At 38.4% G+C, this 14,376-nt stretch overlaps 1 protein-coding gene across 6 annotated transcripts in view; it reads right to left on the bottom strand.

The window, feature by feature from the left end:
• ZNF407 (zinc finger protein 407) overlaps positions 1–14,376 on the bottom strand; it is a 355,130-nt gene that overhangs the window by 130,211 nt on the left and 210,543 nt on the right. For 5 of the 6 annotated variants that reach the window (XM_035125684.2, XM_035125685.2, XM_035125688.2 and 2 more), the window contains exons 6-8: positions 13,046–13,129; positions 9,767–9,847; positions 1,374–1,494 (exon numbers count right to left, since the gene is read on the bottom strand). In XM_035125684.2, the coding sequence (XP_034981575.2) occupies positions 1,374–1,494; positions 9,767–9,847; positions 13,046–13,129 (286 nt within the window). The remainder of the gene's footprint in view (positions 1–1,373; positions 1,495–9,766; positions 9,848–13,045; positions 13,130–14,376) is intronic. The other variant, XM_060277929.1, reaches the window with a different exon arrangement.

Below are 14,376 nucleotides of genomic sequence, written 5' to 3'. Positions count from 1 at the left end.
ACGTGTGACATATATTTTAGAAAAGGTGCTTTTATAAAATTAATGCAGTTTGCAGGTCTGGCTGTTTTAAGCTTCTTACCTATTTCTATAGATTTTTTTTTTTGCTTCTGCTACCTTCACTCTGATAATTTACAAAGTAATACACACAAAACAATAACAATAACAATGAGCAGATGGCAACCTGCATAACGATGCTTCTGTAGAATTAGTTGCTCTTTAAAATAAAGGTATATTCGTGACTTAAAAATCAGTCAGTGTTATGCCTGTAGTTCCTGCCAACCTAGCAGTTCGAAAGCACATCAAAATGCAAGTAGATAAATAGGAACCGCTATAGCGGGAAGGTAAACGGCGTTTCCATGTGCTGCTCTGGTTTGCCAGAAGCAGCTTTGTCATGCTGGCCACATGACCTGGAAGCTGTACGCCGGCTCCCTCAGCCAATAACGTGAGATGAGCGCCACAACCCCACAGTCGGTCATGACTGGACCTAATGGTCAGGGGTCCCTTTACCTTTACCTTTATGCCTGTAGTAATGTATTGTAATGACAGAATTTAATTCTGTAGTGAAAAATAAACACTGAAGAGCTGACTGAAGAAAAATTCAATTCTATGGTGGCCATAGAATTCTATTGTCAAACGTAACATGGCACATATAGGAACAGATGACCAAGACTTTCTAATGGAATATTTACTTTTAAACAACTTTTGTCATAATTTCTTCTCCCTGCCCCCAGCTTTAACAATGAACATTTTTGGTAGATTCAAAACAACACATGTAAGAAGTATTCTTGAAAGTCTATAAAGGGCAAGCAGTGTTTCAATATCTCATTTGAAATATGGCAAACCCATAGCCATTCAGCCCTGTTTTCTAATTTTAAAAAAGGATACCCAATCCTGCCTATGAATCGTACTTTCTATAAATCCACAGTGGGAAACAAACCTTTCACAAATAAACCAAAATCTGTGTTGCTAAAGTAACAGGCAGGTGCTTCCATTTAAAATACTTAATGGACAAAGAGTCTGTTCAATTCTTAAGGGGACTTTCCTCTTTAGTGTCATGGCTGCAACTCAACCAAGATTTTTTTTCTCCCAAACTGCAGCTGATCCGAAAAGGCAAAGCAGATCAGGAGTCCCTCCACAGAGAATTTGAACAGACACTAGAACATCTGTGAAATAAATAGCATTAGCACTTCAGTGTCTCACATCAAAAAGCTTCAGAACAGGGGTTCCATTACCCCCCAACACATTTTGAGAAATAAGTGCCCCTCTTATTTATCTTAATGCTGCCCTGATGATGATTTTATGTCAACATATTTCTTCATCAATTTACATGAATTTATCAATTTACATTTCATTCTCACTAAAGAACCTATTACCTGTAGTCACACCAAGGACATCTGTAGGGTTTCTCTCCAGTATGAACACGTTTGTGCCGTGTCAGATGGGACTGGGTTGTGGAAGCAAAGTTACATTCATCACATTTGAACGGTTTCTCTCCTGCAAAACAGTGAAAGTTATTCATTTTTACAAGTAGAAAGGAGAAGGTTAAGCTTCTTTGTTATTAACCCACAATGCAACTGGATTAGTGGATACAAATTGCAGTTCTAAAAGAAATACTCAACAACTGAGTACAATTTTTTATCACTTCCTTGCTATACATTATTTTTCCCTGGGCTACCTGTTATCTCCTCACACAACATATATCTCAATTGATTTGGCCCACTGCCTCTTGTCAGTGGCTAACCCCTGTATTAAATTGTTTGTGTGTACTCAGTAATCATGTGGATCATCCTCCTTAATGTGGTTTGTCTCAGTGCTGATTAAATAGGTTTTTAGCAGCAATGATGCAAGCCACATGGTAGCAGTCAATTTTTGAAGCAAGTTGGAGCATACCAATACATCTCACATAGAGAAGCTATTATGAGGAGGTATCATCAAGTGGCCTCCATATGGCAGTCACTGTATGAGACCAGGACTGAAAAATGGATTGATAGTATCAGTTAGTCCTACAAATGTGGTACTTTAATGTCCTCATCTGAGAAATATCTATGTGCATTCTTCACTTGTGAATCCCTCAACATATTTTTCACAACTCAAAACAACATAATTTTGCTACATATGTTCAACAATACATAAGACATAAATATGTGTGAATAACCTCACACAAATGAACAGAAAGGACTCTGTGATGGAAATAATGGCAATATGTCAATCAGGAGGAGCACTGTTTTGGCTCAAAATAATTCACTTATTCCTCTGGATCCAGAACACTTCTACTAGCAGTGCACAACTTCAATGACTGCATAAAGTATGCTTCCCATTACACTAAAGCAGATATGTCAAGTATATGCATGTATTAAATAACTCAATTTGCACATTTACAAATAATTTGCACATAGCCTAACATGATAATCTCTGTGGAAGACACTGGGTAGAAGTTAATAGCAGAAACAACATATGCAGCTTTCACATTTCACGTTCAAAGTTCCTCTAAGGTATGTATTGGAGTGTGGAGGAACCAGTAACCAAAAGAGGCCACTATGACTCAGGAGGTGACATAAAGACAACTATAATAAAGAAGTTAGTAAGCTGTACTGTTCAGACGTCCATGTGTGGGTATAAAGTGATGAGTGTTGGGTGCAGGAGAGTATAACACAAAAAACATTAACTCAAATGTTTTTCAGGGAAAGGAAAGAATGCAAATTCCAAGTAAGAGATTATTAGGAAAGGATCAGAGCAGCTAAAGACGGAATAAGCCAAAATAATAATATCTATTTTGTTAGTCATTGATATACTGCTGCTAACGCCAAGCTGCAGATGAGCGGTGTTGCCTTCATGTTTTACTGTGGCCAGAAAACAATTGGCTGAACTTTCTTGGAAACAGGATGCTAGGCTAAATGGACCATTGCTCTGACCACTTCCCCATCTCATGCATTCTATGTAATCTTCCATTTTCTTTCTCTTTTAAAGTAACTTATGGCAATTCATGGTTTTACTTTTTACTTTTAAATGCCAAACTCTAAGCTAATCTAATCTTAAAGGTCTGTACAGGGGCAGACAAGTATTTTTGTCATGGATGTCTCTTGCTTCACCTACTAGAGTACAGAATCATAGAATTGTAGAGTTGGAAGGAACACTGAGGGTTATCTAGTTCAATCCCCTGCAATGCAGGAATCTCAACTAAAGCAGACCCAACCTCTACTTAAAAAACCTCCAAGGAAGGGGAGTCTGCCATCTCTCATGGTAGTCTGTTCCACTGTCGAACAGCTCTTGCTATCATAAAGTTACTCCTGATGTTTAGTCGGAATATTCTTTCTTGTAACTTTAAGTCATTGGTTCAGATCCTACCCTCAAGAGCAGGAGAAAACAAGCTTGCTCCATCTTCAAAGATGGCTCTCATATCTTCTCTCAGTCCCTTTTCCAGGCTTAACATACCAAACTCCTTCAACCATTCCTCATATGGCTTGGTTTCCAGACCCTTGATCATCTTGGTTTCCCTCCTCTGAACATGTTCCAGCTGAACACATTCTTAAACTGTAGCACCTAGAACTGGACACAATACTCCAGGTATGGTCTGACCAAGGCAGAATAGAGCAGTACTATGACTTCCCTTGATCTGGACACTGTATTTCTGTTGATGCAGCCTAGAATAGCATTAGCTTCTTTTGCTGCTGCATCACACTGTTGATTCATTGGCCTAATTTTGGGCAAAACTATGTATTTCCGAACGTTTCTGCATGCTATATAAACAATGAGTTGTTCCACAGTGTCAGCTCTCACTTATACAAGTCCTCCCAATATTTATAAATGGAGAAACCTCTACATGAACTAGGATGTAGTAGCCACAACACACATTTCCAGCAGTTGAATAAAGTAAATCAACCTACAAAAGTTCTAAAATAAAATTTTGGGAACTAGGAAGGAACATAGGCATATAGGAAACTGCCTTAGACAGTGCATTAGTCAGTATATGGATCCATCTAGTTCAGTATTGCCTGCACTGATGTGTTTCAAGAGTTTCAAGCAGCACTCTTTCCCAGATCTACCTGGAGATGGGAGGTATTGAACCAAGGGCCTTCTTCATGCAAAGCAATTGTTCTACCACTATGGCCCTTCCCTATATAATCTCATACCATGATATATCACGCGTGTGCCCATGGTTAGAACAACAGAGGTCAAGATGGAAGGGAGGATTAAAAGAGACAAAGAGTGGAGAGTGAAACAATAACAGAATAAAAGTTCTTCTGAAATTTTTGCAATTTTCCCTTTTCTTTTGTGTTTTTTTTCTTGATGTCAGCTTATTATGTTGCTGCTACAACATTCTGCTCTATTCTTATATGTTTAAATTCTACTATTTGCTATTTTTATTGTACTGTGTATTTTAATGTTTTAAAATCGTTTTTATTGTGCTAGCCTGCATTTTTATACAGCACTTAGTGCATTTACCAAAGTAGAAAAAAGCAGACATTTTAAAACTCCCACCACGCATTTGTAAACTCCTACCACTGCATAAGAACTACAAGACAATTCTGAGAGCTTACCACATTTTCACATAATTTGACATAAAACTATCATTCCAAAAGTTTCTAAGAGATTCTTAAATCACAGAATAGCAACTTCACTTTTTGCTGGAGAATATTTTTTTAAAAGGTTGTATTTAGTACTCAGGGGAGGGGAACTAAATAAATACTATACAAACGCTATATAACATTGGTACTGAAATGGTGAGTTTGGAGCAGCTGCTGGGCCACAACTTGTTCAAAAGTCAAATGGCAAAACTACCACTGTGCAAATATATTGTTTAAAAAGGAAAAGAGAAATGGGCCCCTTGAGTTAAAGTCAGTCCTAGGTCTGAAAAGGTTGAAGACTACAGCTGTAGAGCATTTAACTGGATCAGATTGCCACACAGACAAATGTTGTCTCTTGGTTGGCCAGACAGAATAAATTACTCCAGTCCTTTATGACAACCTGGGGCCCTTAATATCAGAAGGGCCATTAGGTTCCCTGTCCCTGCTTTATGATTTACACGGGATGCCCACTTGTCCCAACTGCAATTCCAACATTTAAAAGTGTAAATGATAACCTGGTTACATGTAGGACATTCTGTTCCCATATCTCCCCTTCACACATACAATGCCCTGATCAAGTTACTCCTGTCATCAGAGGTTCAGGAGGTAAGTTCTAGCACTATGAAATGCCTTCCCTAAGAAAGTGTGAATGGCTTCATGTTTGCTTACTCTTCACTGTGCAGCAACACTTAGTTGTTCCAGAAAGCCTTTGGAGAAGGTTTTGCTGTTTTCCCTTTGGGTTTTGCTGTTTTCCTGGGTTTTAATCCTGTCAACTGCGTTGCAGACAACAGACTTCTAACGACTTCATAATTTTGCTGCTAATTTTATGTTATGCTACTGGCATTTTTATTTGGAAGCTATGCTTTAATTCTTACTCTTAAGCAAAGCAGTTTTTTTTCTTTAAAATAAATACATAAAAATAAATAAATGTATTTTATCAGTAGTCTAGTCTTTGTTTCTCACTATAAGTAATGACTAACAACCTAAATCCATAGCGCCATGGGATGCACAGAGCTGCCACTTAAGTTAGCACTTCTGTTTTCCTTAATGGAAGGGACAATTCTCTTCATGTAAAGAGATGCACATGAAGGGCAGCCCTTTTACTGTAGTGATGAAGGCAAGTTTTTAATGCACAGGCGCTACATGAACAAAGAGCCATTCAGTTGTGGTGCTAGCATTATTATTACTATTTTCAGCAGGATGGTAAAGATCAAGTTTAACATACTTTGGAGAGAATGGTCAGTAACACACAAAAAAAGTTGGTTATTGTGCTTCCAGTAATGATTTATCCTTGAAAATCTCATGTAATTACATCCTGAACATTCCTACTAGTACTAGCTTTCTTGGAAGTTAATAGCAATCCTCTTCAAACATCACATTCTCTCTTAATAAGCATTTAATGAAAAGGCACAAGGCATACTGGGTTAGTTATACTTTATACGGAGTATTTTTCTTTTTGGCGCTGGGTTGGGGGAAGGTGAAGGAAAGAGGCTACATTATACATTAAATTCAGTGTCGAGTAATGTAACTGCACATTAAAAGTCAAAGTGCAGTTCACATGAGAAATAGAAACGCAAAGTGAGCCACTCATCTGGATAAAAACACATATATTATTAAATTTTCTCTCTTTATTACGTTGACCTATAAATGCCTAGATGTGCAAAACTGAAATGAGCAAATGGAACTGATCATACAAACAGGATCTGTGTGGGTCATATAAGCCACTGTCTTCAAAAATTCATGAGACTATTTGAACAAAGGCAAGAAACTGCTTAGGCACTCCACTCCTGTAGACTCATTGTAGCTGCTTCAGGACTGCCACATAGATGAAGCCTGTCTTTTCATATTCATCAGGTGCTGCACACTTCCATGAAGGTCATATATACTCTCATAAGATTTTCCACCTCTGTTAGTCACATAGGTTGATCACCCTCCTCTTTCACTTTTCACCCTCCTCTTTCACTTTTTTCCCTCCTAAGTACAAAGGCATAACTCCATTGCTTTGATATCTACCTTACACTGCAACCCAAGTTGGAAAGGGAAGAATGAAATAAAAGAGTGAGAACAAAATATAACATTTCCCAAAGACTGCAAGGGTGTTTGTGATGTTGTGGGGGGACAGGGGAAAGCCTATGGAAATACATAAACACATACGAAACAAACAGTACATAAGGATGGATCCGGACTGCTAGTTGCATTTAGTTCTCATAGATATCAATGAGACTTAACTCATTACTAACTTATCCTATTGGATTCAGTGGGTACCAAGCACAACCAACAGTCTGAATTCAACCCCTAGTCCTGAGCCCTTAACTATGCCTTCATTGCCTGTCATTAGTGTTAACCTTGGCTAACATTGGTGCCAATGAAACTCTTCACCATTGTTAAGGTCAGTAGTGAGAGAGCTGTAAACTGCTAGAGGCAGGATGGGCTGGGAAAAAAGATGCATTATGCTATAGCCCAAATACAGGGGAATAGGGAACATTTACACTGGTCGTGGAAAGGTATTTGGAATAATGAGCCATACTGACTGTTCAATAAACCCCTGATGCTTTCTTTATATTATGAAGGAACATGAAAAACTTCAAATGATAAGATTATTTAATGTTTTATTTCAATGGGTCATGGACATGTGACAATGTACTGGTTAGCTACATCGTAATATTCCAAAAATGTTCTCATAACCTCTCCTTTATTTGTGTTCTGCTTTTAAAACAACTAAACATGCATTGTGTGCAATGAACGGAACACCAAAATAATGTGAATGAAATACATAATGTGGATTTATTTTCTAATAATATGGAACTGAGTCATAATGACAGGGAGCTGGCCAAAAATCAGTAGGCATTACTTATTAACCATGTTCGCTTCAAACTAGCAGAATTAAAATCATTATTTATCAAAAAAAATATGATTCCATGGGATCTTTCTATATGATTTTCTGTACTGGCATATATGAATCAAGAATTGTGGATAATGCTTTCCTCTGAAACAATGAAAAACACAAGTGATGAAAAATTACCAACTGACACATAAAATTCACGTCCAAAATGTTCAAACGAAGCAACTTTCATTAGTGTAAATATGAATGATCTGTTCTATGTGTGGATGTCCCAGCAGAAGTTAATCCCTCAGGGTAAAATATCCAACAGCAGCTGCAACAGGTTTGTCAATTGGAACTTCCAGGCCTGATGTGCAGCATTTCAGTGGCTCAACCTAGAGATGCATCTTACACAGATACACTTTCCACAACTCAACTTACTGCATGTACGATTTCCAACAGCCTGAATAAATCTCTAAGTAGAACCCGGGCCCACTCAATGACATCTCTAGTGAGGCATGCACTTCCTTCTTTCATCACAATGGTCATTTAGATTGGAGGCTCAATAACTTTTCTGGGTTGGGAAATCCATGAGCAAATTGGAGTGTGTGGGAAAACAGTTCTATGTAGCTCAGCAGAGGAAAAACACCACTTCTGGAGATCAAACTCGAAAGGGGGGGGGGATGGAATCTCAAATCTTTTGACATTCAAGCTCACTCTTCTAAATAGTTACGTCTGGCTCACAGTGTGGAAGGAAAGAATAAAAAGCAAAATAGTCAGAGGGATATGTAGTAAAGAGTCCTCAAGACCTAAAGTCAATCCTCCCCCCATTGTCAAGCATCTGTCAGACAAGAAAAGCACTCTGGTGGATATCAATTCACTGGATGCCTGGAAGCTGAAGAGAGTGGGGAGGCTTATTAAGCTGGCCAAGATTCCTAAACTGCATGTGAGGATTGGCTCTCTTGCCCTTGAATCAAGGGTCTGTGACAGGTGATAAAAGTAAATCTTGGATCAGGAGATGTTTTGTGTCAACCCCCTAGACAGTTTGTATTGCAGCAGGGAATTATTTAAGCCATTTAGACCACTTTGATACCTATCCCCTTCAAACCTGTCTATAATTTGCTTGGGCACTCTGTGTGGAAGGAAAGCCATGTCAAAAGGAGGATACGGAAGAGGAAAGCAGGATGTAAGAGAGAGAGAGAAAGAGAAAGAGAGAGAGAGAGAAAGAGGCAAGGGAAAAAAGAAAAGGATGAGCAAGGCTTGGCACTGTTAAAAAGCAGTTAGCCCAGACAAAAATCTCATGGCATCAGCCGAAGTACATTGAACCAAATGGAAGGTGTATTGTGCAGCTCCCTGTGAAGAAAATAGTAGACATAGGTAATTTTTCTGGGAAAGAATCATCTCTGATTGTTTGTGCCACAGAGGCGGATAAATGCCAAAAAGATAGATCCCTCTGTCTCTGAGATACTGTCCTATATAGTATAAAGTTAATAGCAAAGTAATAACGAGCCTCCAGTCCTGACATAAAACATAAACTTAGACCTGCTCGATGCAGGCTTCATGATCTATAACCTGTAAATGCCTGCATTCAGAGCAGGGGGAACTCCACTAGGGTGGCATAAGCAGGCAAGTGCCAACCTGAAACATTAATTAGAACTTGCTGTCTAAAACCAGCTATTTTAATGGAGAGCGATGGAAGATTTACACACTTAAGTAAAAGCGACAGTATTTTCACAAACCATATATCGTAAGTAAATGAGCCAGAACAAGAGAGTAGGACATGGATCAGAGAGAAACAAGCTCAGGTCTATCTTTCCTATGGACTGTTGGTTAGTCAATAATTTTCAGTTTTGGGTCAACTGTAAAATGGGAACAATATTGAACCTCTTACAACTATTTATGTAAAATCTTATCCAAATTGCATCAACAATTAATAGCAGAGTGCTAGTAGCAGGAGTAGTAAAGATACAGGTAGGTAGCCATGCTGGTCTGCCGTAGTCAAAACAAAATAAAAAATTCCTTCCAGTAGTGCCTTAGAGACCAACAAAGTTTGTCATTGGTATGAGCTTTCATGTGCACGCACACTTCTTCAGTATTTCTTCTTACTAAAGGTAAACGTAAAGGGACCCCTGACCATTAGGTCCAGTCGTGGATGACTCTGGGGTTGTGGCGCTCATCTCGCTTTACTGGCCGAGGGAGCCAGCATACAGCTTCCAGGTCATGTGGGCAGCATGACTAAGCCGCTTCTGGCGAACCAGAGCAGCACACAGAAATGTCGTTTACCTTCCCGCCGGAGTGGTACCTATTTATCTATTTGCACTTTGACATGCTTTCAAACTGCTAGATGGGCAGGAGCAGGGACCAAGCAACGGGAGCTCACCCCGTTGCGGTGATGGCAGTTGAAGTCCAGTAACATCTGGAGGCCACAGGCTTCTGATTTTAGAAGTTTCCATCATGCTGTCTAAAATAAAGGAAAACTGGGGATATGATTTTTTTTTAAACGATGAAACCTACAGCTTGCAGTTGTTGAAAATCATTGAAAAGGTCTTGGGGCTGCATGATTTCAGCCTCAGAAACAAGAAGGTAAATGTAAAGCACACTTCATTTATTATGCTTTCAAATTTCATGATTTCTATATCTCATGGTTTGAAAGGGCTTACCCATAATTTGAACAACTGAGGTTAATAATACAAGGGCTTTTTGTCACCCCAGCTAACTGAAAAACTTTATCACATTTCACAGCCTGCCAAGAAACTGACCTTTCTCTGCCAGTACATACATTTTTAAACATTTCATAGCTGAGGCCCAAGCAGAAGCAGTTATCTCGGTCAGCCAATGATCATCTTGAAAACCTCCTAAGAGCTGCCACTTCTAATTTAGCAATGGAGATTGCACAAACAGTATCACAACCAAAGTTCATGCAACTTTTATTCAAATTATGCTGATTATGTATTGACAAGCTATGCAAATTAGCCACGGTGCTACATTCCAGTTCCCTATCATATACCGAACTATGTAGAAACATGCATTCCATATAGAAAAAACAGCTGAGTCATGGAGTATTTGTGTGTAAGGAAAATTGGATGGTGGGGTTAAGATTATAATCTGTACTGGTTTGCATTTTAATCAGTATCTTAAATGCAGACAAGATTGGGCTTCAAGGAGGCAGGGTTAATCATGAGGTTAAAAGCCCCCTCCCTCTATGGTATATGGGATGTTTCATGAGGAAGAAAATAAAAAAGATACTTTCTCCCCACAACCACAGAACTGTGTGGTTCCCCCTTTCCACTATATAGCTAAAAAAAATCCCTGCAGGCCTCTAGATGATTGGGGAAAAGGGAAGGCAAAAACATGTCCTTTCCCCCTTCCCTATTCACTTCTCTGCCCCAATCTTCAAGATGCCAAAATTGAACTGCAAAATTCCTGTTCCAGGCTGCCAGAGGCCCAGGAGCACTTTTCTTAGGCAGTAGGAACATACTACAACATTCTGTTGCAGGCCCCACTTAAAGCATGCATTGTTCTTCCTGCACAGAATTTGATTTTAGTGTAAGAAACACTGTAATAAGAACAAGCTTTTAACCCCAACATGTAATCGAGGAAAAAAAACAGAAGAGTGAGACCACTACTATAATAGCCAGAACTCCCGGGTGACTGAGGAAAAGAACTCAGTTTATTACCCCCCCCTTGCTGTTTCCAACATCCCCATGGGATAAAGAATAAGCTGGAATTTAGCGAGAAGACCCCATCCCCAATATTCTAAATTATATTTAAACCAGGCTGCTTTAGCCACCACAGGCTGTTGCCCCCCTCTGTTTCAAATAAACATGTACCTTAATAAAATTTGAAAGGATCCTCACAATTGGTATGGAACTTAGGTACTTCATAGCAACATACCTGATTATTGCACTTTATACTGGACTTTTAAGACTTTGGTTGTTTACCTTTTCATCATTTTCAAGTATTTCTTTAGCAGGTGATCATTTATGATGATAGTGGTTTTTATACCATTCCTCAGAACGGAAAGCATATCACAATTCTTATCTTTTGGTTGCTTAAAGCAACCCTATGAAAGAGGGCGACTTACACATAGCATAATCAACTATGTGTCTGGACAAATATCTGAATCTCACTCACCTTTCACACATTGAAATGCAACCTCTGTCTCTGTTTACACTGATGCTACATTATATAATGTAACAGAATACTGTGCTGAACTCTTAATAAGCTGTGGATACAACTTTTAAGAGCTACAGAAGCCCTCCAGGGCAGCATGAGGGTGGTTGGTATGTAGGGCTCTAGAAGATTAAACATGAATAGCACCCTTTCTGCTTTGTCAGGATTAGCCTTTTGCTCAGGAGTCACTAAGCTCCATGTACTCATTCTGCAAAGTAAATCTGATGCATACAAGTGGAACTGAGCATTGCACTTAACAGGACACTGGAATATTCGGTGTCAACAGACAGGTACCACAATGCTTTCACATTGACCTAATATGATATATCAAATATTCTCTAATACATTGTAAGATAATATCATAAGGTGATTATCATAACAGATATAAAACTAACATGCGAGTTTAATACATCTAGTTTAATGCATATAGCACTGTCTTTAATTTCCCTCTGTAAATTGCAACTGCAATTTCCCTCTGTAAATTGCAACTGCAGTTTCCGAGACTGTATGTCCGCAAGACCACAACAGGCTTTGACCATATGTGTTTGCGGCATATGCTTCATAACATTCAATTCCTCAGGATAATCTTCAACTCTCCAAATATGTTGGTTGACTAACCTCAGATCCTAGCTGCATATAGTTCTAGAGAAAGGATATAACCGGACACTAATTAAAATGCATTTAAAATGTTGGTTAATAACAGCCAGCATCCTGAATTGAGAATGGGTCATACTATTAAAGAAAAACAGCTGCATTTAACATCTATGAACAACAACTACAGTCTTTTTGAGGAAAACATAATAGACTAATCATACAAATTGTACTACTGAGAATGAACCATTTAATCTGAATATATTCCCACTTTCATTTTCAAAAATCTAACATAGGCTAGAATCCTATGCAAACTTGGGAGTAAGTCTAATTGAACTCAGTGGAGCTTACTTCTGAGAAGACATGAACAGACCTTCACAGTTAATTTTACCAACATTAATAATTAGTTTGGAGCATGAAGTGTTTGGGGAGTGGAAACCTATATCCAAACTGTCATGCATCAACAGCAAACAGAAAATGACAACGTTACAAAAAAATTGGCCATATTTCAGTTGCTTGGGGGGGGGGAGGCACAAAATCTTGCTCCTTTAATTTTCACATAGGAATTCTTAAGCATATTCTTATACAACCTTCATGCAGTCTGCAGTCTAGCTGGGCCTCTAAAATAAACCTTGTGTACTTAATTTTCAAAGAGTCACCTGCTATTCAAAACTATCCTTTTAAAAAGGAAAAAGGCATTAGGTTCATGAATAAAAGCATTTGACAAAGACCTTAGGCATACCAATTTGTAAAGGCAAACAAACAAACAAACAAACAGCAAACAGTTATACTCTCTGGACTGCTATGTGTTATATGATTCTCTCTATTCCCCAGCCTGGATGACAGTCCTTTGCTGCAGAGAAAATACAAAAGGGTAGAAGACAGCTTAACTGACCTGTGTGCTGCCTCCGATGCTTGGTGAGGGCATGACGTGTCCCGCCAGCAAAGCCACAAAGGTCACATAGGAATGACTTCTCGCCTGTTGCAACAATAAACAGATGAGGGACTGCGGAGGTCACAGATCATTAAAACATATCTATCAAGGCTTTCAGGGTTACTAATTCCTCCAATCAAATGTTTCCATGTAAATATGTCAAATGGGAATGAAATTACCACTGCGGTTTATTGACTGTGATAAAATCTGAAAAGCACCACTGAACATAATTACATACTTGTCAGACCCATAAAAATTAGCTTTATTATCAATGGAATGGTTTTGTACAACTTCATTTCTGTTAGATGTCTTCCAGATGGGGCTGCTTTATGCACTTGAACAGTTTTTATGCATATCCTGATTTTTTACAATTCCCATACATCTGGCCTTTCTGTGCTGAGGAAAGACTGCCTAGAAAAGTTAATATACAGTATATATATGGTTCTGCTTAAATAAAAATATATTGGATTTACCCACAAAATAAAGATGTTGAGCAAATTTTAACTGACTTGATCACAGTGCTCCTCAAGAATCTCCCAGTAAATTATGGAAATTAAATTATTTTCCAGAAAAGAAAATAGGCAACAATTTAAAAAGCTCTGTTATTCTGTACCAATAGGAGCTCAATGCTGTTTATGTTTCTAAAACTTTCATAATGAAGAAAAACAAGTCTGGGAATTACTTCAGAAATTGAAGTAGTACTTGCATTGTTCATATTTAACGACATGTCTTTATTCTAAGCCTCTGAACCCATTAAAATATAGATTTGGCAGGGTTGGTAATTGTTAAAAGTGTATAAATGTACACTTATAAAGTATTTTTATTCCAGATAAAAATTTGCCTTCTGCAGTTTATAAATGCAGTATATCTTTTTACAATAGCATTTTTAGTCAGTAAAGCCCAGGCATGTGAAGCAGATTCATCCCACAAGACCAACCAAGAAGGGTATTACAGAATAATAATACTAACCTTGGAGAGAGCCAGAGAAATCATAACACAGCTTTAACACACAAATGAGTCATTTGGCTCATTTGGAGACAAAACTGTACCCTCCCACCCTGGTACCAATGGAAGGGAATTAAAGAATCTGTGAAACTATTTCAAATAAATGGCAACATCCCTTTTATACTTCCATCTCACAAGGAAGTGGAATTACAATATATGTAATTCCATATAAGTTTAGAGGCCTGTTTTCCCGTCACTATTAGTTTTACATTTGTCTTCCTGTTTCTTATGAGTGTCTGCCTTCTGTGCAACAGCTTTAATTTTCTGACTCCCTGCCAGCAATCTTC

Source organism: Zootoca vivipara, chromosome 8 (assembly GCF_963506605.1).
Source record: "Zootoca vivipara chromosome 8, rZooViv1.1, whole genome shotgun sequence".
In the NCBI taxonomy this organism is placed as follows: Eukaryota; Metazoa; Chordata; class Lepidosauria; order Squamata; family Lacertidae; genus Zootoca; species Zootoca vivipara.
This window is presented reverse-complemented; position numbering and strand designations above follow the sequence as displayed.